This window comes from Eulemur rufifrons, chromosome 1 (genome assembly GCF_041146395.1).
Source record: "Eulemur rufifrons isolate Redbay chromosome 1, OSU_ERuf_1, whole genome shotgun sequence".
NCBI lineage: Eukaryota > Metazoa > Chordata > Mammalia > Primates > Lemuridae > Eulemur > Eulemur rufifrons.
The window spans coordinates 5,898,567-5,923,139 of record NC_090983.1 but is presented as its reverse complement, the minus strand read 5'-3'; the positions used below and the strand labels follow the sequence as shown (position 1 = coordinate 5,923,139).

Here is a 24,573-nt window from a genome sequence, read left to right as displayed (position 1 = left end):
CCTGCCAGGGTGGGTGGCGGGGACGGTGGCAGGAGCCAGGGTTGGCCACTCCTCCCGGGAGCTAGTCTGAGGGCCAGACCATGGGAAACAGGGATGCATGAAATATTGCTTTAGCAATTTTATTTTGATAAAAATTCCAAACTTGCTGAAAAGTTGCAAGGATAGTACAGCAGTACTCTTCGTGAAGATTCACAATTCTTAGTATTTTGTCAGATTTTCTTTCTCTTGTCTTCCCCTTTGTCTCTCTCACTCCACACACACATCTTTTGAACCATGAAAAGTGAGTTGTAGACATCACGAACAAGAACATTCTCTTGTATAGCAACAGTACGATGATCATACTCAGGAAACCTAACATTGATTCACGGCTGTATTAAAATCTACGGCCTGTATTCACATTTCACTGACCATCCCAATAATGTACTTTAGAGGTGCAATCCCCAACTCCCAGGCCACGGACTGGTATTGGTCGGGGGCCTGTTGGGAGCTGGGCTGCACAGCAGGAGGTGAGTGTGGGGCTGGGGAGAAAACCAGAAGTTTCTAGACACAGAAACATTGAGAGTCAGACTCTGAGTAGGAGGAAAGAGGAGGGCAAAAGCTAGCCAGGAAAGGGCTGGCCCCAGGATTTTCATGCCTGCTTCTGTGTTCTGGGCTCTACCCTTAGCTCCTGGAGAAGTGGATCTTGTCAGACAAAGAATGGGAGAGGGAGAAGGCCATGAAGCTCCATCTCCATCTCTTGAAGATCTATGCCCAAAGCACTGGAGTCTGTGTGAGTGTAGGGGCGCCCAACCGCAGCCTGCTGCTCTGGCAGCCATGGAGGGAAAGGATGGGATGTGGCTAGGTGTGGGTCCAGGTGTTGTGGGGCCCGAGGTTTATGCAGTGGTGAGGGCCCTTTGTAAGAAAAAGAATACGCAATGATGACTACCATATTGGTTAGGAAAATGGATATTTACTTAGAATGAGAAAGCAAATCAGTATAAAATCACAAATTTACAAAGCTTGACAGGTAGCACTAACATCACGAAATCCAGAACAATGTAGTGTTTTATTGATTAACTGTCTTACATGGCTTGGTCACACTTCCTTTCCTCCACGTGATGGCTCCATACTCTTTGACTGCCTTGTCCTCAGGAGGCTAAGGGCAGGACGACGGTGTCCAGGGCGGGGGGAGGTGCATGGTGAGGGTTCAGCAGAGCTCAGCAGGGCCAAGACCAGTGCTGGGCAACACTGAGTGTGTCGCCTACCCTCTCTGATCTGATTCGTACAACATTCCCCGAAAGGGGAGGCGCCACTATTATCTCCACTGTACAGACAGGGAACATGAGGGGCTGAGGGGAGAGGCACCCCGCCTCGGCCACTCAGCCAGTGGGTGGGGAAACCCTGATTTGAACCCAGGGCCCCATGACAGGAACAGCCACACCCGGGCTCAGAGCTACGAGCAGGGCAAAGCTGGCTCAGGGCTGGTCCTGGACCCTCGGACCCTGGCCGATTGGCCTCCAGGGGCCCAGCTGTGGGGCTGGGAGGTGGACTCGTGGTCGGGAGGCGGATGGTGGCAGCCTGCCCGCCCCAGACGGTGTTTGCAGAGCAGCGTTCACACTCCCTAGTGGCCATTTATGCTGCCCCTGAGTGTGCCTGAGGGCACAGAGGTGTGAGCCCCGAGGTGTCCTGTCCCTCAGATCCCCCTGAAGCTGGGGCAGTTTGGCACAATGGTCGGACTCATCGCTCCGTGCACCTGTGACACCCACCGAAGAACCCGTGTAGCCTCAACTAATGTCCTGTCTGCCCTGCTAGACCTTCACGGTACGGAGGGGCAGGGCACGAGGGCCAGCCTTCCTGGGAGGGAGGGCGGCTCACACCAGGGGTGTTGGCTGCGGCTGCCCTGCAGGGAAGCCTGACGTTCTGTGCACGGAGACAGACAAGGGTGACCGACAGAGAGGGCAGAGCAGGGAGAGCGCACCAGGAGGCCACGAAAGCTTCTGAAAAGAGAAGCTCATTAGTCCAGATTGACTTGCTGAGAGCATGTGCTGGGCACTAAGAGGACCCCCTGGGAGAAGGTCAGCTCACAGATTCCAAGGACGTGGAAGAACTGGCCAGAGCTGAGCTGAAGGGAGGACAGGCATCTGAGCTGTGTGTAGAGGTGGTGCGGGCAGAGGCCTGCTGCGCAGAAAGAACGATGACAGCAAAGCCCAGAGGGAGGGGATGTCTGCATGCTGCAGGGTGGCTCAGGCTCGCAAAGCCAGGGCAGGAGTTTGCCGCAAAGTGGCCGTGGCCAGGCCCTTTGTCCCTGCGGGTCATGTGTGAAACTATTCCCAACAGCAAGCCAGACCTGCTCCCTGTGGAGCACTGCCAAGGAGAAGGAGCTTGAGAAATGTAAGGAGGACCTCCGGGGCACGGACTTGGAGAAGATTTTCTGTGCATCCTCAAGAATCGCCAAGGTGACAGTTGGGAAGCCTGCATGGGCCGTGGGCTGGTCTCAGGGGCCTGGGCCATCTCTTGGGGGCGGGGCCTCCCAGGCTCACCGCGTCCATGGCCTTTGGTCCGACTCCTGCCATCTGTATTGAAACGGGCTGCAGTGTGTCCGGTCCCCACTGTGCCCTCTGGCACATGCCCCGCTGTCTGCTCCCCCTCCCTGCATTGTGCTACACCGAGTGTGGAGGGGCCACCGGAACCATCTGGACAGTCTCTCACAGGCTGTTGGACACAGGCTCGCTAATGACACAGTGATGAGTGGAAGTGCTCAGAGCTGCCAGAACAGGGGGCTCAGGAATTCAGGGGGGCAACATCCCTTCTGCCTCAGGACCAAGGGGGCTGCGGAGCAGCAGGATGAGGCGGGGGGCGTCAGGGCTGCAGGGCAGCAGAGTGAGGATGGCGGATTTTGAGGTGGAGCTTCTTGTGCAGGGTTGGGGTGCAGGTGATGAGAAGTGGAGAGGTTGGGATGCACCCCAGAGGCCTGGGAAAGCTGGCTGAGCCTGCAGGGGCTGGCAGGAGGACCCTGGAAGTAGAGGAGTGGGGTCTGAGCAGACCTGTGGACAGCAGAGGGGCTGGTGCCTGGAGGAAGCTGCAGCCAGGGTCTAAGAGAGGATGGGGGCCTGGGCTGGGGCTGCGAGCTGGGCAGGAGAGGATGGGGTGCAGTGGTCACATGGGGCAGGGGAGTCAGCCCTAGACTTGGTTTGCAGACCCCAGATCAGCCTGCTCTGCTCCTAGGTGGTCTGCATGGAGTTTAACTGCGACGAGGTGGTGTCGCTCATCCAGAAGCTCTGTGAGAACATCGGGGCCATGGACCTGCAGCATGACAAGGCCTCTGTCACCTGGATGGGCGCCTTCCTCCAGATGCGAGTCAAGGATCTGGAGGACAAGGTGGCAGAGCCACGTGGGCAGGGCCACCTGGGGTGGGGCTGGGCTGCTTGGTGCACGCTGCCTGCACCCGCTGAGAGTGCCTGCCCTAAACCTCTGGTTGCCAAAGAGGAGGAGTAAATAGAGTTCTAGAACAAGGAAGAAATGTGTTGGGGGTCACCTGGTCAGTACGTGGACAGTGGTCTGGAGGCCTGCGGCTCTTTCCCGGAGTACGCGCCTCCCATGCAGAAGGCCTGATAAATGAGTGTGAGGAAGCAGGCACAGGGTGCGCTGGAGAGGGTGTCGGCAGTTTGATCGGTCCTTTGTCTGATTGGACAAGAGTCCCCAGAGGAGGGGCTGCCATGGAGTGGGAGAAGGAGGCCTAGGGGGACCCAGGCTGCCTCGTGATGCCACACCCCCGCCCCAGGTGCCCGAGATCCTGGGTGCCATCCTGGTGCACCTGCCAGGTGTGGATCAGCCGGAGGTGCGGCGCCTGCTCATCGAGGGCATCCTCCTGCTGGCACACTACCACCAGGACACCGTCCTCACGTCGCTCCTGAGGCAGCCCCTGCCCATGGAGAGGTGAGCGCCCCGGGGGAGGCCGTCCCGGCCTCCTGCGCAGCTCAGACCATGCCCAGCTCAGCACCCCAACAGGTCCTGGAAGCCAGGGGCCTTGGGCAGTACCTTGCCCCGCCCCGCGGCAGGTCAAAACCCTGCACCTATATGTCCTGTAGGAGGTTCCAGCCTCTGACGAACCACTGATCCCAAGCCCAGACTTTTACAGCCTCATCATTCGGAGCTGGAATCTGGATCCCATAGCTTCTCATGTGCCCTGGTCTCCTCCCGGGACAGTTCTGTGACATCCAGCATCCCCCATGGCAGCCCTTTCCAGCACGTGGCTCCCAAGGCCTGAGCAAGCCTCCGGTCTGTCCCCACTCCTTTCAAAATGTGTCCTGAGAGGGCCAGTGACCTGCCCAAGTTTCCAAGAAAGAAATGCCCAACCTGCAGCCCCTCAGGCGGTCGCGAGTAAAGCAGAGAGCAGCCCCCTCTTTCTGCAAATAGCGCCAACTCCTGTGTGTGCTGCAGCATCACACAGGCAGCCAGGGAGGGTCTCCCCAAATGTGCAGGGCCCACAAAGAGGTGGGTAGTCGTCCCCAGAGTAGTCGAGCCTGTGCTAGGGCAGGGAGATTAGGCAGGTGTCACACCGAGAGGCGGTGAACAAGGAAAAGAGAGTTTCAAACATGGGCCTTGGACCCAGAGCCACGAGGGCTGACCCCCCAGAAACGCAGCGCTGGCTGCCCATGGGGCTGCTCCTCGCAAGGGCAGCCCTGTGGCGGGTCCAGGTGAGAGGGCAGTGTGGCTTTCGTGATGGAATGAGGGTCGGTGGCTCTTGAGGCAGTGCTGGTGGGGGTGAGGGGCAGTGTTTGGGGCAGCCCTGGGTGAGGCTGGCATGCTTGGTGGCCACGTCACACTGGCGTTCACTTAGTTCCCCAACACCTGTATTGGTTAGCTATTGCCAAGTAACAAGTTACCATCCGTGTATGATCTTGCGGCTTCCCGGGGGCAGGAGTCTGGGTGTGGCCCAGCTGGCCTTCTGTTCAGGGTTTACAAGATGCAATCAAGATGTCAGCCGGGCTGCATTCAGAGCCCAGGTCCTCTTCCAGCAGGTGGTTGGTAGAATTGTTTCTTGCCATGGCAGGCCTGAGGCCCCCCGCTTCCCTGTTTCCTTGCACCCCTGTGGCTTCTTTACTTGGTGCTATGAGCGCACTGGACCCACCTCTCCACTTGATTCCTACAACTAGGGCCCCGGACACATCTTCCTGCCACCCCAGACTCACCTGCACTTGTGATTTGGTTTTGTAGATTCAGCTCTTTGTCACATTGACCTTGTTAAATTGTATTTAGACTTGTTAGCCTCATCACCTTAGCCCTTTAGAACTTGCCAGATCCTCACCTCTCTGGCCTCTGCTCCTCTCCTGGGCATGTCCCTTCTCGTCAGGGCCTTGGGCTCGGACTTGGGGATCGGCCAAGCTGTTTCCAGTCCCAATCCGGCAGGTTGCCTAAGCTCTGCACGCTTCAGTTTCCTCTTTTGTGGGGTATGGAGATAAAAACATCTTCCTCGGAGATGGAAGGGAGGATTAGGTGATGTAACATCAGCAAGCTGCCTAGTGCAGCCTGACACAAGCTGGGCACTTGGGGACATATTGGACATGTCCACAAAGTCATCAGATGGCCGGAGGGGCCCTCCGAGGTCGCCCAGCAGGGGAGCTGGGCCTTCCTCGGGGCCGTGGGACTCTGAGCCCGTGCAGAGAAAGGGGGTTGAGTGTGGAGTCAGGGGCCTGGGTGCTAATTACCCAAACTTTGGCGGCTCCCTCCACCTCCCTGAGATTCAGCCCCCAGTCTTCAACCCCTACTCAGGGGGCTGCCGACACATCGCGAGGGATTCTTGCCTGCCAGGAAGCTCACAGTCCTTGTGCCCTGCTTTGGTTAGCCACCTGACGGAGGTGTGGGTGGCCGTGGCTGAGAACGTGTCCTTTGCCTGGACCATGCTCCACGGCCTGATGAGCCGGCTGCAGTCGCGGTTCACCTCCCGGGTGAATGCCACCTCCAAGGCTGACGTCTGGCGCCTGGCCGCGGTGGACCCTTTGATGGTGAGCCGCAGGGCAGACCCTGGGGCTCCTCGGGGGTCTCTGGGCAGGAGCCCCAGCACCTGCCTCTCTCTGCAGGCCTTGTGCACCACCCACCTTCTCATCCAGAAGATGGACCAGGAGGACACGCTCCTGGGCCTCCTCCCCGAACTGCTCTACACCCTCCTGCTGCAGCTTGCCAGCAGCCACGCCCCGGAGGCCGCCTCGCCCGTCCTGAAGACGTGGAGGCTGGTCCACACAGGGCCCCTGCCCGAGGAGCTGAACCCGCAGAGGTGCTCTCGAGGGCGGGTGGGCAGGCGGGAGGGGGCCCGGCAGCAGGGTGTCCAGCACATGTCCAGCACAGCGTGGTTTTCAGAGCTTGCAGACCCACTCTCTCCTGGGACTGCACCCTCAGCCCCTTGGACTAGGCTCTGCAGGTGCTGGGACCTGGCCTCACAGCGCGGCGGCCTCCAGGCCAGCCTCCCTGGCCGTGCGTTCCCAGCCGGCATCGAGTCACAAGCTCCCACCTTCTTCCAGGATCACAATCAAGTCCATGCAGCTCTTGTGCAAGAGAATTGGCAGTGAGCGGCTGGCGCACGCCCTGGAGGAGCAGGCCGTGTGGGCCCTCCTGGAGGATGGCGGGTCTTTCCTGGAGGGCGTGAGCCGGCTGGCCAGGTGGGGCCCAGCTCTCACAGGGTGGCTGTGGGACCTGAGAGGCACCTCCCTGGGGACAAAAGGGCCTCCAGTCTCCTCCTTGGGGGACTGAAAGGTACAGTTCAGTCCTGGTGGAATGTTCCATTTCTGGGGAACTGCCATGCTGGTCAACCCATGTCCCAGACCGTGGGTGGCGTGCAAGACAGCGGGAATCTTCTATTCCAACTCTTCCTGCCCAGAGCAGAGGGTGAGAGGTCAGAGAGAGGAGGCCACGCGGAGCTTTGAGCAGGGCCAGGGTGGGGACTTGCTTCCTGGGTCCAGATCTCTCGAGCAGCCCTCATTCTTGGGTCCCTTTTATAAAAAGTAGATGGAGATTAAGTACTTTGATGACCACCTGACCAAGCCCTTTGGGCGAGGAAGGAGAGGCCCAGAGGTGTTAGGAGATCTGCCCCGGTCACCTCGCCGGCCCGCACCAGCCCCAGGGCAGCTCTGCCCGACGTCAGGCAGGAGCCGGGTCTCCCCTGACCGGCGGCCCCGTCTTCCCGCACAGGCTGTGCATGCGGCACGTGGAGGGCTACAGGCAGAGGCTGTCGGAGCTGGTGCTCAGGGGCATGGACTCGCAGGTCCTGAGCTGCCGCGTCAGCAGCACGGCCATCTGTGTGGAAGTGAGGCGACGGGCGAGGGTGTGGGATCCCTGGGCTCCTCTGGGGATGGCCCATCTCCGGGCACCGGCGTCGGGGGCAGGCCGGCTCCCCGCCTTGGTGTGTTCGTTCGCTCACCTTCCCCTTCATTCACCCATCACAAGAGCAGTGCAGGGCCGGGCACTGCGGGGAAGAGAGGCTGAGGCACGGCCTGTGCCCTGGAGCCCGGCAGCCAGCTGCTGTGTGACATGGCAGGTGCCAGCAACCCGGGGGCCCAGCGGAGGGCACCTGGCCGTCACTGGGGCAGGCTGCCGCAGCAGGACTCTGAGAGCCGAGGGTCTCCGCCCGCTGGGATGGTGGGCCTGGCTACCCTGTCCTACCGCTGGAGCGTTGAGAGCGTCCCCAGGGAAATGACGCCCGACATGCCGCAGGAACCAAGCAGCAGCCCAGGACAGGGGTTGGCAAACTTTTTCTGTGAAGGGCAACATAGTAATTAAACCTTTTTTGACTTTGTGGCCAAGAGCAGCCATGGACGATACAGACACCAGTGGGCATGGCCAGGTTCCGATCAAACCCTCCCGATGGACACTGTAATTTAAACTTCGCATAATTTTCATGTGTCATGAAATGTTCTTTGGATTTTTTCCCCCATCATTTAAAAATGCAAAAATGATCCTTGGCTGTGGGCTGTACAAAATCTCCTGGCCCAGTGCGAGGCAACCTGGGCCGTGCCCGCCAAGCCACCACCTCATGTCCTCGGGCTCCTCCCTGTGCTCCTGCCACCTCTGTGAACCCTCCCATCGAAGGTGGGATGGAGAGGCCCCATTTGATGTGTCTGGGTTTGGAGCTCTCGGTGGCCAGGCCCAGGTGCTGGCATTCGAGGGCCAGGTCAGGGTCCTGCTCCTCCGCTCAGCAGCTGGGCAGCCGGGGATCAGGGACTTGGTGTCTCTGTGCTTCGACTTCCACATCTGCCAGACTGGGGACAGCGGTACCTGCTTTACAGGGCGTTGGTGAGAATTAAATGAGATAATACAAGCATTGCTGGGCTTCGTGGTGAGCACTGTCTAAAAATGAGGTTCAGCTTTTGAGAAGCAAGTTATTTAAATCCTTCAAAAGTTGATATGACTGTATTATAAAGGATTTTTTAAACTCATGCGAAGAAGTTTGGACTTTATCCTGAAGGGCATTTCAAGTGAGGTGTGATAGTTTTACTCACCGCTCTGCCTCCTTAGTAGGTGCTCAGTAAATGTCTAAATGAAGGAAGTGCTGCAGGAAGCCGCTGCCGATGTTGTTGTCCAGGACTGGCTGGAGCGGGGGGAGGAGGAGACAGGGCGCTTGGGGTTCAGAGCAGCCGTGCCCGATGGGGTTTAAGGAACTGGACACGGCAACGGTCAGTAGACTCACATCTCCTCTCGCTGCCAGACTCACCCACTTGGTGTTTAGCTTTCTTTTTAGGACTCCTTAAAACACACTGAGGGGCTCATGTGTGTGTGCACACACACACATATACACACACACATGTATGCACACACATGCATGTAAACGCATACATGCATATGCACACATGCACACATGCATGCATACACAAGCATGTACACACAGGCATGCATACACACGCAGGTGCACATGCGAGCCAGGGGGTCTCCATCGGCCTGTGGCCTTGGGACTTTGAGTACTAGGCCCGTGTTGACTCTCCCGAGTGACAGAAATTCATGCTCCCTGTGCATTTCTGTTCAGACACGGGTGGGCCTGGCTCCGGTGCTTGGCAGCCGCTCTGCCTTGTTAACTGAAGAAATAAAGGGGAAACGAATCTATGTGTCTGGACAGGTAACACTTATCCAGCCTTCCCCCCCACAGTCCCTCACTGAATCCCCACAACGACCCCGAGGCAGGCACTAGTGTCATCCCCTTGTTACAAGTAAGCAAACGGAGGCACTTGCGACCCTCCCGTCCCGCTCAGAGTACTGGCTGTGCATCGCAGGCCTTGATGCAGGGAAGTGGGCCTCCGCCGGGGTAACTGTCGAACTTCTCCTCCCAGCTCATGAGCGACCCGATCCTGCACCAGGAGAAGCTGCTGAAGCCGGCGGTGCTGGCGCTGGAGAAGGGCACGGAGCCGGACGAGGACGAGGCCCTGCGGGTGCTGTCCCTGCGAGCGCTCGGCAACATGGCCCTGGGGGCCCCCAGGAAGGTACCTCACCAGGCCCTGAGGTCCCCAGAGCTGGGGTCCCGCGGGTCCTCTGCTGGCGGGAGCCAGGGTTGAGTTGAGTCAGGGCTGCCGTGTCCCCCAGGTGAAGCAGTACCGGAAGCTCCTGCTGGAGAAGTGCCTGGGCTCCCTGCAGGGGCCCGCGAGCACCAGCGTGACTGCTGAGGGCATGGAGGCCCTGGCCAAGATCCTGACTGAGCTCCGAGAAGGGGACGTGGGGGCCTCTTTCGACAGCATCTCCGAGCAGTGCAGGGTCTTCTTCGACAATGTGAGTCCCGCTTAGAGCGTCCCTCAGCTTGCTCAGGGAGGGAGCGAGCACTTCTCACCCCCCAGTGAGAAGACGGGCTCCGGGGCAGAGTGGGCTCTGCGGCTCCTGCCTGGTGCCCGTACATCAGCTGGCTGGTCTACGTTCCAGAGAATCAGTGCTGTGGGGTCCGAGGGCTCGTGGGCCCCCCAGCCCTGCCAGGAGGGAAAAGCTTGCCCGTTTCACTCCTTGCAGCCCACAGATACTCCCTGGGCACCTACGACCTGCCGGCCTCTGCTGGGCAGGGGGTGTGTTCATGTTCCACACAAGCCCTCACCCAAGAAGAGACTGTCACAAGGCTAGAGTCCCTCAAAGACTGTCAGCCCTGCAAAAGGAGAGACTCTGCCCTGATGCAATGACCCAGCAGGCTCTGCGGGGGCCATGGCATTGGAAATGGTCCTGGGAGAATGGTGAGGGCTTTGTTGGGCTTTTTGCTTCCTGCTGTCAGCCCCTGTGTAACATCTTGGCCGCAGGAAAGCGAGCTGCTGCGTTTAAAAGCCTTCATCCTCTTTGGGAGGCTGGCAAAGATGGTCCGGATTTCCAAGAAGCATTTCTTCAAAGGGGAGGTGAAGAAGGCCTGGGTCCCCCTCATGCTGCACTGCCAGGACCCCTGCTCCAGCACGGCCCGAGTAAGATGCACTCTCGTCTTTTTGTCCCAACGCTGGGGCCCTCTGTCCCCCAAAGGGACAGGTCCTTTAGCTCTGTTAGCTGCGGGCATTTATCCACCCCACTCAGTCTTCTCCGAAAGCCCAGGGCTGCAACCCCAGCCACCCCCCGACCCCATCTCTCCGCAGGCTGGGGAGAGGGCGTCTCAGCTCCGTGGGGGGACGCGGCATGGCTTCCTGCTCCAGTCACTGCCTGCAGCATCTTCTACGCAACCCCCCTTTCTTCTAGCAGATTCTGCAACTGGCTGTTCACTTTTGGGCATCAGGACTTGGTCTTGTCCCCTCCTTACTCCCCGTGGGGCAGGCCCGGGTTGGGGGCCGTTAGGGGTACTGGAGGGGAGCAGGCCTGGCTTCTCCTCCCGCTCCAAGGCCCAGCTTCTCACTTGCTGTAGGGTGGGAGGTAGGAGAGGGAGAGAGGACGAGTCTCCTCATTTAGCCCCTGCCCGCACACCAGGAACCTGCCACCCCAGGCTCCGTTCTTGCTTCTCTCCCTGCATAGACTGGGGAGGGGGTGCAGGGGAAGTGGCTGAGGCTGGGGCAGTTCTGCCCGCTCCTAGGAAGCCTTGGGGATGCAGCTGGCCCCACACGAGGGGAACTCCATGTCATTTTCAGCTGGTGCCTTAGGCCCCAGTTCTGCAGCACAAGACAAGTGCCCTCAATCCCACTGCCTTGAGGGCGGCAGGTTTCTAGGTGGGGGATTTTCACCAATGGATACACAGCCCATGTTCAAGGCGGCAGGGGCTCCATCCCACGTGCCCTCCCAGGAGCCACCAGCCCCGCCCTTCTGCTTTGTGGGGTGCTTCCTGGGCTGCCCTCTGGCTTCTTGCCAGCCCCACCCCTCGTGCAAACCACCCTGGCCCGGTGGGCCTGACGCCTCTCTGCTGTCCTGTGTCCTTGTCCCCCCAGGCCTGTATGGCTACCATGTTTCAGTGTGTGCACTTCTGGGGCTGGAAGTCCCTGGAGAGCCCCTTGGGGCAAAGTGACGCCAGTGCTGACGACAGGATGGCTGTTTTCCAGACAACCATGTGCTCCATCTTGGTGAGAAGTGGACGGGGACCAGCCCGTCCCATGGCCACACTCTGGCCTGGAGCGTAGGGTTGAGGCTGCCACAGATTTCTTTTTCGTGACTCCTTTTACTTCCTACGTGGGAGCTGTCGAGACCAACAGAAGTAGAATGCAAGCTGCATGTCTACTCTTAAGTTTTCTAGCAGCCACATTCAGAAGAGGAGGAAGGGGTGATACTAATTTTAATATTTCATTTCACCCAATATAACTAAAACATGATCATTTCAATATGTAATCAGTATAAAAACTATTATTGTGATATTTTACATTTTGGGTTTTTCTGGTAGTCTTCAAAATCCAGGAGGCATTTTACACTTAATTCAGACTAGCCACACTTCAAATACTTAAGGGCCACATGTGGCCAGTGGCTACTGCATTGGACAGCACAGGTTCTGGACAAATGCAAGAGCCCCTCTAGAGTCTGACAGAAACGCAACAGGGGCTAAGAGTCCTTAACCCGCATAGCTACTAATCTGCTGTGTGACGCTGGGTTGCGCGCTTGCCCTCTCTGGGCAGACTCTCCCAGTTGCGAGGGAACTGATGCGTCAGACAGAGGGGAACACTCTCGGTGAACAGCCTGTCTCCAGGATCGCGTCCTCCAAGGCTGTGTGTGTCACTTGTGTTTTGTAGACTCAGAAAAAGCCTGCCGTTCTCTACAGCTTCTTGCTAGAAACAATGGCCTACGTTAAAAATAACTTGCCAAGGATCAGAATTGCTGCCTGCAACTTGGCAGGTAAGCAGACAGGTCTCTGGACTCAGGGTGGACCGTGACAGCCTTCTGGTCAACCCCAGTCCTGGACGGGGAGGGAGACAGGTGGCAGAGTTGGGCCCGGTGCTCAGGGCTGACCTCTGCACTGTGCTCTTGTCCTGAGGGGCTTCCTACCTGCCCGATTTAGAACTAGGCTTCCTCCTTGCTGACGTGGCCCAGCAAAATCTCCAACCGATGTCCTCATACGGCAAAACTAAGTCTGTTGCAGGGAGGGGCACACAGTGGTTTGCCTGCTGACCTAATACTCATGTGATAAGCATGTCCCTGGCTGTCATTTTAGGAATTATTATGAAGCAGATGTCTACACATTATCTGAAAAAGCTGGACTTTCCGGCATTACGGAATTGTAAGTAGTGGAGGCTCGATTATGCTGAGTCCACAACTCAGCAAAATTCATTTAGGGAACTTAGTGAAACTGCTCTGAGGGAAGAGCCAGACTAATCTTTCTTGTGGGAACTTGGGGCGGCGGGGGCTGGTGTAACCGGGACAGAGAGGGAGGGATGCGCCGGGGAGGACTGTCCAGGAGGAAGCTGCTGATGGGTGGGGCCCATCTCGTCCCGTTGTTTCCCCCGTTCACAGCTGTTTATGAAATGCTCCTGCCCCGATGTTGCAGTCAGGCTGTGCGTATCTTGCTGTCAGTTAGGGTGGCCACTGGAGCCTTGAGAGTCTGTGATGTGTGGAAATCACACAGCTCCACTGCCGTCTTCTGGCTTCACACAGGAGGTTCCAAGTCCGTCCCTTGCCACTGTCAGCCGCCCTGCAGCCGATGCCAGGGCACAGGGTGTGCGGTCCTGACCAGGGGGACTGATTCCTCCTCTCTGTGCTCATTCTCAGCTCTCCAGGAGCTACAGCTGGACACGGATCCCGGGGTCCGGAGGGCAGCCCTGGAGACGCTCAAAGTCTTGGATAGCTGTAGTCAGCACTGGCTTTTGGCTTTACCTGGAGGAATGTCCTAGGTAGGCCAAATGTAAGATACAAATTGTCTTCTCAGAGTGCCAAATCCTACCACAGTGATGCAAACCCTCTTTAATTTGTAAGGAAAATACTGTTGTAAAATAATCAGTATCCCTTTCTTTCCTTCCATTGAAATAAACCTCCGCTGCCATTTGGAGTGCAGAGTCCTGACTGCAGGTGACATCCCACAACCTAGATCACGGGCAAAGGGAACTTCAGCCCTAACGCGCCACTTCATTCCCGCCCTGCCCTGGCGAGTGTCAGACAGCCCCTGGGCCCAAAGGACCGGAGACTAGCTTTGTGTCTTCACGTGCACTTTGGTCCCACACACGCTGAGTGTGCCCACTGCCAGGCTCTGCGCCAAGTCCAGGGGCGGGAGCGACCTATTGTCCCTCTGGCCCCCAGGTACCCCATTCTTAAAGGGAAAGGTAGACATCTATCTGTCCAGCAGACCAGGGCACATCAGAGGGACAGGAGGGCCACAGCCAGGGTGGAAGTGGTTGTGGCACGGTGGGGAGAATGTGCGTCTCCCTGGGGACAATCCAGGAGGGCCTCATGACATTTATGCCAGGCCCCTCACCCTTCCCATAGAGGCCTGAAAGTACCAAAGCATGTTTGGCCCCTGGAACGGAATCTGGCCGAGGTTCCAAGAAACATGTGGGGGACGAGGGGAGTGCGGGGAAAGTTTCCCACACTCAGGCCGTAGGCAGGATAGGCTGGTTGTCCCCGAGCAGCCGAAAACAGGACTCCCAAGCTGTTCCCACTACAACTGTTGAAGGCAGTCACTATACGGGTCCCGCCGACAGCGGAGGGTTGCTGAGCAGTTGCAACATCCATCCATGCTTAAGGCTTCTCTGGAATAGTGGTTTTCAAACCTTTTTGAGGCTCCCATGGAACAAATAGTGAAGTTATTTCCTGCCAAGTGATGGAGCGTGTTGCTGCTAAACGAGCTTGGACACCCCTGACGCAGTGGGGATGGACGTGCTGCCCAACACATGCACGGGGAGATGGAGCCGTGTATCTACATAACTGGCTCTCCCTTCACACTTGTGCAAAAACATTTCTGGATGGTTTACAGACCTAAAGGTGAAAAACAACATTTGAGACAATATGGTATTTTTGATCCTAAGAGTGAGGTAGTTTTTCTTTAGAAAGTAACAAATGCCAGAAAAAGGGTTAAGCTAGCTGCTTGTCTTAGTCCATTTAGCATTGCTGTAGCAGAATGCCTGAGGCTGGGTGATTTATAAAGAAAGGTGTATTTACTTCATGATTCTGGTAGCTGGAACGTCCAAGAGCATGACGCCTGCATCTGCTCAGCCTCTGGGAAGGGCTGCGTGGTATATCCAGGCCCGGTGGAGGCGCGGAAAGGTGGGTATGTGCAGCGACCAAGCAGAGAGGAACCTTGCTTCATAAAAACCTGCTCCCACAGTCATTAATCCAGTCCTGAGGGAGCGAGCACTCCTTAGAGACAGCATTAATGCATTCGTGAGGGATCCTCCCCCTTGACTCAAACACCTCCCACTAGACCCCACCTCCTGACCCTGTTACATTGGCAATTAAATTTCAAGACAAACTACATTCAAACCATTAGCACTGACTGCGTTAAGATGTAACTTTGGTACATAAAATACCATAAAGTTAAAGGCCAAATCATAGATGGGAGCAGTTACTTGCAACTTACATGAAACTGGATTGGTTCATATGATAGGATCCAGAATATACCCCAAACATTAAGAAACAAAGAGGCAAACAGAAACAGTGTCCTGAGAGGACACTGGAGAAACCAGCATCCCAGGAAGACATGCGATCTCAAGTCATCAAGAGAAAGCAGATTATGAAGCAACATACTCCACACCCACGGTAGCTCAAAGGCTGCCAGCTATGTGGGCAAGTGGCACGTCTCACATTGCTGGGTTTACTGCAGCGGAATAGTTGTTTGGGAAAGCAGTTAGGCATTATCAGGTAAATTAAAGATGCACCTACCCATAATCCAGTTCGCTTCTAGGTGTGTGCCTCAGATAAATTTATACTTGTGCACAAGGATCCTGGGTGATGTGTTTCTATCCAGATGCCCAGGACAGTGAAGTAACTGCCTAGAGAATGCTTAAAATGAGAGAAGCCCACATGCGTTAGCTCCTGTCAAAGGTATACAGTATTAAATGATTCATATGGAAGTTAAAAACATAGAGACTATACTGCATATAGTTTATGGGTCCTTTACTTGCAGATCTTATAAACTGGCTAAGACCCTCGCCCAATTCCTTCTGCCTCACCTTCTTCCCCTAGATGATCAAAACTGTTTTGCAGCCTTTCTGTAGCTAGGCCTGGCCCAGCCAACGAGACCTCAGCACAATCTGCTGGGTTTGAGGGAAAGGAGAGACACAAGCCGCCTGGGTACGAATGATGGTTTTCCTGATGACAAGGAAAAGATGGGCTGTGCACTTCGTAGGAAGCAGCAGGCCAAGGAAAAGGCCTAGACTTGCAGGGGCCACCCTGCCCTGGCCGAGCCTGAGCCAGCAGTCCACTCCAGCCTGTTCTGTGAGGGAAAACGAGCCTCCTGTGAGGTCTAAGGCTCTTGGCCAGGTTCTCAGCTGGAAGCAGCATGTGCCTTCCTTACTGACCCACGGTGCTGTGGACTGAATTGTGTCCCTCAAATTCACACGGTATAGCCCTAACCCAAGGGTGATGGTATTTGGAGATGGAGCCTTTGGGAGGCGATTAGGTTTAGGTGTGGTCATGACGGTGGGGCCCTCATGATGGGATTAGAGCCCCTACAAGAGACAGCAGAGAGCTCTTTCTCTCCCTCCATTAAGTGAGGACACAGCAAGAAGGCGGCTGTCTGCAAGCCAGGGAGAGAGCCCTCACCAAACCCCAACTGTGCTGGCTCCCTATCTCAGACCTCCAGCCTCCAGAACTGTGAGGAAATAAATCTGTGTTGCTTAAGCCACCCAGTCTCTGGCCTTTTGTTATGGTAGCCAGAGCAGACTCCTACACACAGGTAATGTGGTCCCATCGTAAGACGTGGGTGGTAGGGATGCACACCAACATTGGGACAGCAATCGCCTACGGAGGAGGAGGGAATAGAAGTGCATAACTGAATCTTCTCCTTAACCTTTCATTTACAAAAATCCAAAACACACAGCATTATACTAACAACTATTTACTCCAGCATGGGTTTTGTTACTGCAGCCTGAATATTTGAAGTATTTCATTAAAAACAGTCACTGTGATATCATATCATAAATGGCACCACTAAAAATCACAAGGTGTCATAGATGCTGTATGGCTGCAAGAGAGTTTTGGAACTACCAGGACGGCTTAAATACAGTATGTTTTCATCTAAACATATTAAGATGTTAGGAGTTACTTTTTATGGCTGAATTATATGGGTCGAACATCTGTAATCCAAAGATCTGAAATCTGAAACTTTTTGAGTACCAACATGATGCCACAAGTGGAAGATTTCATACCTGACCTCGTGAAAAGTTACAGTCAAAACTTTGCTTTATGTACAAAATTATTAAAAATATTGCCTAAAATTACCTTCAGGCTATGTGATAAGGTATATATAAAACATAAATAAATGTCATATTTTAGACTTGGGTCCCATCCGCAAGATATTTCATTATGTACAGCTGACCCTTCAACAATGCAGGGGTGAGGAGTCCCAATCACCCCCATGCATCAAAAACTTTTGACTCCACGAAAACTCAACTATTAATAGCCTACTGTTGACCAGAAACCTTACTGATAACAAACAGTCCATTAACACGTATTTTGTATGTTGCATGTGTCAGGTACTGTATTCTTACAATAAAGTAAGCTAGAGAAAAGAAATGTTATTAAGAAAATCATAAGAAAAAATATACTTACTGTTCACTACGTGGGAGTGGATCATCATAAAGATCTTCATCCTCATTGTCTTCATGTTGAGCAGGCTGAGGAAGAGGAAGAGGAGGGGTTGGCCTTGCTGTCTCAGCGGTGGTGAAGGCAGAAGAAAATCCGCATTTAAGCGGACCTGTTCTGTTCCAACCCTTGCTGATCAAGAGTCAATGGTATATGCAAACATTCTAAATTCTGAAAAACCACAAAATTCAAAACACTTCTGGTCTCAAGCATTTCAGATGAGGGACGCTCAACCCATATTAGGTTTTAATCTGCTGTCTCCTAATAGCGGGGAGACGGGCTCCCCACGGGTCTGAATTTAAAAGACGAAGCAGCTGTATTTTCCTTCAAGGATCATTGTATCCAGGGCTTAAACTCAGGTTTCACAAGCAAACACTTTCTAATGAAATAGGAAATGTAAGGGAGAATTTTTTGGATATGTCTAAATTTAAGAAAGAAAACACGAGAAAAACAGGCCTGCAAAGGATGACCTGAAATATTTTAATAGAGCATTTATTCACACAATTTATTCGCACAATTTCTATACTCAGAGTCATCTCTGATGTAGCCGATTTCATTGACATTTGCTTTCAGGACAGATAAGTCAACCAAGTTCTCACATTGTCTTGAGAATTAAAAACAAAACAAAATAAAACAAAATGAAAACCATAAACAGAGGGCGAGAGTAAAGAGAAACAATGTTCCAACGTAACCTGGCTGGAGATTTTTAGCTTTGAATTTTCCTAGCACAAAAACCAATTTTCTCTTCCATCCTGAAAGTGTTCTTCATTTCTCTAGGAAAAAAAAAAAAAAAAAAGACAAAACAATTTCAGTGAAATGCCACTGGAACTCCCAACGCCACTCGGCAAAACCTCAACGGTTTTCTGTTTATTCCACTGCAGCCATGGAAACATCTGTGTGCCCGTTATAGAAAAAAAATGCCACCACATTAAGCAAATACCCCAAGAAATGTTTAAAAACCCAGCACTGCCTGTGTGAATTTGGGAGACTTAAGCTGTGCTTCCTTCTCTGTAAAAGGATAGAGAGCCTGCCTACCCACAGACCTGTCTAACCAAATTTGTGCGGGGATTAAGATAAGGCCTCAAAACAGCCCAGCACACAGAAAGCACTGGGATGTCAGTCACTACAATTCCTTAGGTAGTCACAGCTTGTGAAGAGTTGGCTGGTCCCTTTCCTCAAGAAAAAAAAATTTTTTTTTTTTTTATTTCGGCTTACTATGGGGGTACAGAAGTTCAGGTTACGTACGTTGCCCATGTACCACCTATCCCTCCGAGTCAGAGCTCCAGGAGTGTCCGTTCCCCAGACAGTGCGCAGTGCACTCATCATGTAGGTATACACCCATCCCCTCCTCGAACTCCCCCCTCCCCGAGTCAGGACCTTCAAGCATGAAATTTTATCATTTAAGTAGGGAAAGCAGAAAGAGAAAACACGTAGGGGAACTGGCTAAGCGTTTATATTGTAGATTAAGATGAAACTGAGTGGCATCTGGCCATGGTCACAGGACTTGCTATCACATTCCAGGGGGGCTGGGAGGGCCCTACTGGGCCACTCAGGGCTGAGCTGTCGGCCCAGTCCCCCATTCCCGGGCACCGTGATTTCACAACATGCAACCTCACACATTCTCCACTGTAAAGCTGGGGTCCCTGCTACGTGGCTGGGCCAAGAGAAGAAATCCCTGTAGGCTGAGCAGGTAAAAATGCGAGGGGAGCCTTTGCACCGGGCAGCAAGGCAGGACTTCCCAGGGAGAGGGCAGGGCCCAGGCTGAGGCTTGAGGGCAGGAGACAGGGCTATGCTCTGAGGCCCGGAGCCGGCAGGCAGCGAGCGGAGCAGTGTGAGCAGGTCAAGGCGACAGGTGGGAAAAGGCATGAGAGAGAATCCCAGCGGCAGGATGATGGTAAAAGGGGCAGGTGGGGGCTGTTTGAGAAAAAGTGGTTTAGGTTCAGCCAAGGGACAGGGATCAAAGGAGTTCCGCTGTGCCAGGAGGCTGCAGGAAACGCCAGGGCCGCCTCTCTGGGCTGGGGAGTTGTTTTCAGTGAAATGCCCCTTTCAGCTGAGCAATTCGGTTATCCTGAGAGGTGCTTTTAAATAGAACACACATCTTGGCTCTCCAAGCAACCTCCACAAAGCGCCTGCCACGCAGAAGTGGCTGGGATTTCTGGAAGGCCTCACACCACAGGGCTCACTGAACTGCAGCTGAAAGTCCCCCGGCTTGTGGTTGGGTCTGAAAAAGCCCAGTGGGCACAGGAGTGTGGGTGGGCAGGCCAACAACTCGAGACCACGACCGAAGGGAAGGGCCTGCCTTCCCAAAAGAATTTGGGAGAATACTTGGAAAGTTAACACTCGTGTAAGAATTCTGTATAGATTCTTCAAAAGTGGCACAAAGATTCCCACCCTAAAAAGGCTCTGCCCAGAGAGGTCACTCAGAAAACACCACACGCAACAGACAGAAACGCACCTTCTCTTCCGGGTCGGGCTGCGAAGAGCTGCCCTGCTCTCCTGGTCTGAGGGCGGCCCTGCCCCTCGAACCTGAGGAATCCCAGGAATCGACGCTGCGTCCGCACCCCCAGGGGTCTGATAACCTACATCTTTTTGCAGGGGACTGAAGGTCCCCCCCGGTAGCATAAGGGACACAGGCAGATGGATGAGCCACAACTGCAGTTGGGCCACGCAGACTTTTCGTGCACCCCAGGGGTGATGAAGACAATAATGCCTTTGGGGAACCCTGGAAACGAGAGTCTGGACTGAATGTTCCTAAGTCGTCTGTTTGACACTGAACTTCCCCACTTGCTTTGTCTGGAGACGCTCCAATACGTAAAGGTGCCTTCGCCTGCACAGGCAATTTTGGGCAATACTTTTGATGAAGCTTGTCAAATTGTTCTTTAATTTCATCATAACGATTTCTTCCAGAGCCCAGAGGTCCTATCCTTGGTACCGAAACAGCTTTGCTGGGCAATACTGACTTGCTAAACATTCCGGAACTGTTTCCTTGGGAATGAAGGTCAGGCATCTGCTGAGAGCGACCTGGGCTCGGTGTGGGGCTGGTGTTTGAGAGTGACAAAGAGGACCCTCCCCATTGCAGGCACCCACTCACCTCCGTGGGTCTTTTGCCCACAGTCTCAAAAGCCTCGTTCAGCCTTTTTCCTTTTGCTTTGTTGAAAGGGAAGCTCAGCCTGTGGGTTTCTAAGCCCCAACGGCCACCAGGGCTGGTGGGACCACCTCTGTACACGTCCACAGCCCAGGAGTCAGGGAGGCCGGTCAGGCGAGGCTGTTTCCTGGGAGTCAGGCAATATTCCCGATAGAGCTCATCGAATTTGATTTCAATCTCCCTATGACGATTCCCTCCATAGCCCAGTAGTATTCTTGGTCTGGAAACCCTTTTTACAGGAGAAATTAACCATTTTAATGTCATAAATCTATTTTCCTGATCAGGACTATGTGTTCCATTGGGGTCTAAATAACTCAATGAGGAATACTTCTGGGGTGTCACTTTAAGCTCCTTCCAACTCGGATCTGACTTATGGATTTGGGGTTTTACTTCAAGAAAAGCTTTTTCCAATTTTAAACCTGTCTTACAGCAAGAAACATCTAGTAAGTTCTTGCAATCTCTTAACACTCCTTTCTCTCGCACAGGCTCAGAGCAGGGTAAAAACCTCTCCGTGGAGCTCCTCTGAGAATGTCTGCCTCCTTTGTAATACGTTTTGTTCATCCTGCTCTTACATCTGTGCCTCCTCCTCGAGTTCCAGTTCTGCATGATGGACGTTTTGGTGGAGATTATGCTTGATGGCTTCATGCTCAGCAGCCGGCTCATCGAGTGCAGCATGCCCTCGTACAGGTCACTGATCGTCACGTTGCAAATGTCGTCGTCTACAAAGGACTGGCTGCTTAAGAAGCTGCTGCTACTGGCCCTTGTTAGTGAGAGACTGTCATTTCTAGGTACTATGGCCATGTCTGTTGCGTCCCATTGTCTGGGAGATGAAGCTGGTGTAACTGGGTCCCCAGGACTCTTTCCAGAGACGCCACCACAGTTTCCTGGGGAAAAACATAAACAAAGCCATCCACATGCACAGGTCATAGAGCTTAGAGTGGATCATGATTGTGTTTTCTTAAGCAATACAACAAAAAAATAAATAAGTAAAACAAAAACTCCACAAATATTTAGGAATAGACTCGTCTTCTTTTTTTTTGAGACAGAGTCTCGCTTTGTTGCCTGGGCTAGAGTGAGTGCCATGGCGTCAGCCTAGCTCACTGCAACCTCAAACTCCTGGGCTTAAGGGATCCTACCGCCTCAGCCTCCCGAGTAGCTGGGACTACAGGCATGTGCCACCATACCCGGCTAATTTTTTCTATATATATTTTAGTTGGCTAGATAATTTCTTTCTATTTTTAGTAGAGACGAGGTCTCGCTCTTGCTCAGGCTGATCTCAAACTCCTGACCTTGAGCGATCCACCCGCCTCGGCCTCCCAGAGTGCTAGGATTACAGGCGTGAGCCACTGCGCCTGGCCAGGAATAGATTCTTCTTAGAGATGGCTCTTTAGCTATCATGATTTGATTTCTACTCTCCATCCAACCTTCCCAAAGGAGCCTTCCTTCCCCACCGTGGCCTGGCCGTTTGGAAGGTCTAATTAGCCTTTTCAAAAGCTAATTAAAAACTGGAAAGTGACACTTTCCCTCCAGGGAAGGGTGGAGAGGGAGGAAGACTCCTAAACACACCTGTTTATACAGCTTTGAGCTTTGCATTATGTTCGATGTTTTATATGTTTAAAAAAATGAAATTAAACTAACAAGGATGGGAAAAATCCCAAGGTCGAATATAATCAGAAAAAAAACAAGCCTGTGTATCAAATTAATAACTAAAAGAGAAAAAAGAATCCAAATAACTTTGAACACAGCACTCTGAACGTAAGGCTGCCGGAGACCTCTGAGGATCACTCGAGATGGCTCCAAGGCAAAAGGCCCTTTCGTGTGAGAAATTGGGTGGGTCCCACCCTAGCTAAACCGCCAGATTCAAAAGTTGCCAATAGGACAGACTGACCTGATGTCCCGAGGGGTATTTCACCCATGTAGTGTTTTTGCCCAAAATGTTTAACATGAACCTAACCATGAAGAAACAATCAGGCAGGTCCTAATTGAGGGACAGTCTGCCTAGACTAGCACCTAGTGGGTGAAACCGTGTGTTAACGTTCAATTTCTGGCATGTGCTAAGCTTGCTGCAGCCACGTAGGAGAACTAGCCTGTTCTTAGGAGATACGTGTGGGGCAGCAAACACACAACTGCGAACCAACACGTACCGGAGGGATATGTATGTGCTGGGGGCGGGGGTGGGTGACAAAGCGAATGTGACACGATGTTAACTGTGAAACAGGTGAAGGGTGTTCGTTATACCAGTCCTATGCTCCTGGAGGGTCAAAACTTTTCAAACTGGTTAAGTTGGGATAAATAGCAGAATTTCAGAGGAAAAAATAGCTCATTTTCCTGAAATTAAGATTTTCTAAACCTCAGCACGAGCAGCGCTGAGCTGCGGGGCCACGCGTGGAGGCACACGCAGGTCACACTCACCAGGGGCAGATGTGGCAGCTGAGGCCGGTGAGGGGGGCAGGGCCACGAGTGTGTCCTTGCCAGCTCCGTCGTCTGCACACTGAAATCAAAGCCAGTGGTTACAAGAGTTGTCAAACGTCGAGACCCAGGGCGCATGGAGCTGGGCTCTCCCCTGACAATGCGATGTCCCCCAACGATGGTGTAAAGAGCTGCTCCCGGTCAACACCGAGACTGCATGTCTTAGCACAGCAGTGTTGACGAGCATGTAACCATGGTGACAGTGGCCAGCTGGGTTTCCAGCAGTGGAGGGAAGAGGGATCCCAGTAGGACTGGGAACTCTGTCCATGTGGCCTCCAAGACGCCCTCTGCCACAGCTACCACTTGTCTGCCAGTAACTCCCTCACCTGGAAAGGTCGGTGGCTTTTCTTTGTCCACCGTTATACTCGGACAACGAGAACACTGAGGGGCCAGGGGCATGGTGGGCAGAGAAGACCAGTGGAGCCGTTCCTAATTCCAGTCTCTTCCTCTGATCAACAGCAACCAAGAGGACACCACTTACTGCTTTAGGGTAAAGGACAAAAGCATTTCTAGTGCAGCCACTGAGTCAGTGGTCCTCACATACAGGCCTTGCACTAGTCAGCAGCGCAGTGAGAAAATAAACCCCTGCCACCTTTTGGGGAGTGGAATTGTTCTTTATTCTGCAATGTGTACTTTCTAGTTATTTGGTATTGAAACGTCCTTTATTGTATAAAAGATATTGACAGAACTGGGAAAACTAAGGCAATGGCATCTTTATGTGAGCTCCATCTTTAGCTTTTTTTTCCTCTTCCTTAGGCAAAGCTCCAAGAAGGCGGCTGCGGGGCAACAGCGGACAGCCTGGGAGGGGAGCTGGCCGGGCCGCCACCCCTCATGCCATCCACGCTGCCACCCGAGGCTTCACCACAGCCCCCGTTCGTGCCCCACCCCACCACGACCTCAGAGCAGGAGGGACAGGCTAGGGCCACCAGTCAGCCGACTCACCTTGCTGCTGACCCTTGCCTGGTCACACCAGGGAAGGAGGGAGCCACTGCCTCCCTAATCATGCAGCTTCAAACCCCTCCATCCAGAGGCTGGGGCTGCCCTTGGAGAGCCCTACAGGTGGCCCTACTGGATTCTGTGAGCCGCCCCAGAACAGCGGGCCGCGGAGGGCGCTCCCAGGAGGGCTCCCACCTCCGTCAGTTGCCCTCATGGAGCTGCACCCCCCCGCCCCCCACCCCCCCCCACCCCCCGGACCTGGAGTGTTTATTCAAGAAGAGCAAAAGTCTATCAGCATGTGAATAAAACAGTTTGGGAATAATTATTCAAAATGCTTTTTACAGGCTCTGTAGAGTAAACAAAAAACACGGTCATGTTATACCTCAATGTGTCACTAGTGTATGGTCTAACTATATAAAAACAAACACTGAAAAACAGATTACCTCTAAATACCCTGAATCTTGTAGCAGTATATCCACTTGGGTCAAGTATTTTCTTCTCAATTCATTTTTCAAAGGGCTTTGAGGCACTGCAGGCTGATCAAAAAAAGAGAAGTCAGTATTCTTAAGAGCTTTTGGGTGCAGATGACCTCTTGAATTCTGGAACAAACTGGCAAGCTCACTAATGCACAAATCTGTAAATGGAGTTACTCAAAGTTACTTTCTCCCTTCCTGCTGTTAGCAGCACAAAGTGGTCCAGCCCCTCTGAAATTCCAGCGACCCAGTAATCTGACTTTAGGGAATTTACCTAGTGTTAACAACCCAAAAGAAAGTAAAAAGACAAAATATATATATATATAAGTCTGGAGAAGTTATGACAGCATTACAAGAACAGAAATAAAAAATGAAAACAACCTGAATATTCTTAGATGAGGTTGGGATTCAACTACTGGTAATAACCTG

At 53.5% G+C, this 24,573-nt stretch overlaps 2 protein-coding genes across 2 annotated transcripts in view; one reads left to right on the top strand and one right to left on the bottom strand.

The window, feature by feature from the left end:
• The window catches only part of MROH2A (maestro heat like repeat family member 2A), a 45,255-nt gene extending 32,038 nt beyond the window's left edge, over positions 1 to 13,217 (top strand). The window contains exons 27-42 of the mRNA XM_069465800.1: positions 665 to 769; positions 1,677 to 1,800; positions 2,317 to 2,435; positions 3,205 to 3,357; positions 3,761 to 3,915; positions 5,825 to 5,984; positions 6,060 to 6,253; positions 6,498 to 6,635; positions 7,165 to 7,279; positions 9,294 to 9,443; positions 9,544 to 9,726; positions 10,236 to 10,391; positions 11,334 to 11,465; positions 12,123 to 12,225; positions 12,542 to 12,607; positions 13,096 to 13,217. Of these exons, the coding sequence (XP_069321901.1) occupies positions 665 to 769; positions 1,677 to 1,800; positions 2,317 to 2,435; positions 3,205 to 3,357; positions 3,761 to 3,915; positions 5,825 to 5,984; positions 6,060 to 6,253; positions 6,498 to 6,635; positions 7,165 to 7,279; positions 9,294 to 9,443; positions 9,544 to 9,726; positions 10,236 to 10,391; positions 11,334 to 11,465; positions 12,123 to 12,225; positions 12,542 to 12,607; positions 13,096 to 13,217 (2,175 nt within the window). The remainder of the gene's footprint in view (positions 1 to 664; positions 770 to 1,676; positions 1,801 to 2,316; positions 2,436 to 3,204; positions 3,358 to 3,760; positions 3,916 to 5,824; positions 5,985 to 6,059; positions 6,254 to 6,497; positions 6,636 to 7,164; positions 7,280 to 9,293; positions 9,444 to 9,543; positions 9,727 to 10,235; positions 10,392 to 11,333; positions 11,466 to 12,122; positions 12,226 to 12,541; positions 12,608 to 13,095) is intronic.
• A 4,626-nt stretch (positions 13,218 to 17,843) lies between these two features.
• Positions 17,844 to 24,573, bottom strand: part of HJURP (Holliday junction recognition protein) — a 57,572-nt gene continuing 50,842 nt past the window's right edge. Inside the window, exons 10-13 of the mRNA XM_069465365.1 lie at positions 24,115 to 24,207; positions 22,679 to 22,757; positions 19,577 to 21,150; positions 17,844 to 17,894 (exon numbers count right to left, since the gene is read on the bottom strand). Of these exons, the coding sequence (XP_069321466.1) occupies positions 17,844 to 17,894; positions 19,577 to 21,150; positions 22,679 to 22,757; positions 24,115 to 24,207 (1,797 nt within the window). The remainder of the gene's footprint in view (positions 17,895 to 19,576; positions 21,151 to 22,678; positions 22,758 to 24,114; positions 24,208 to 24,573) is intronic.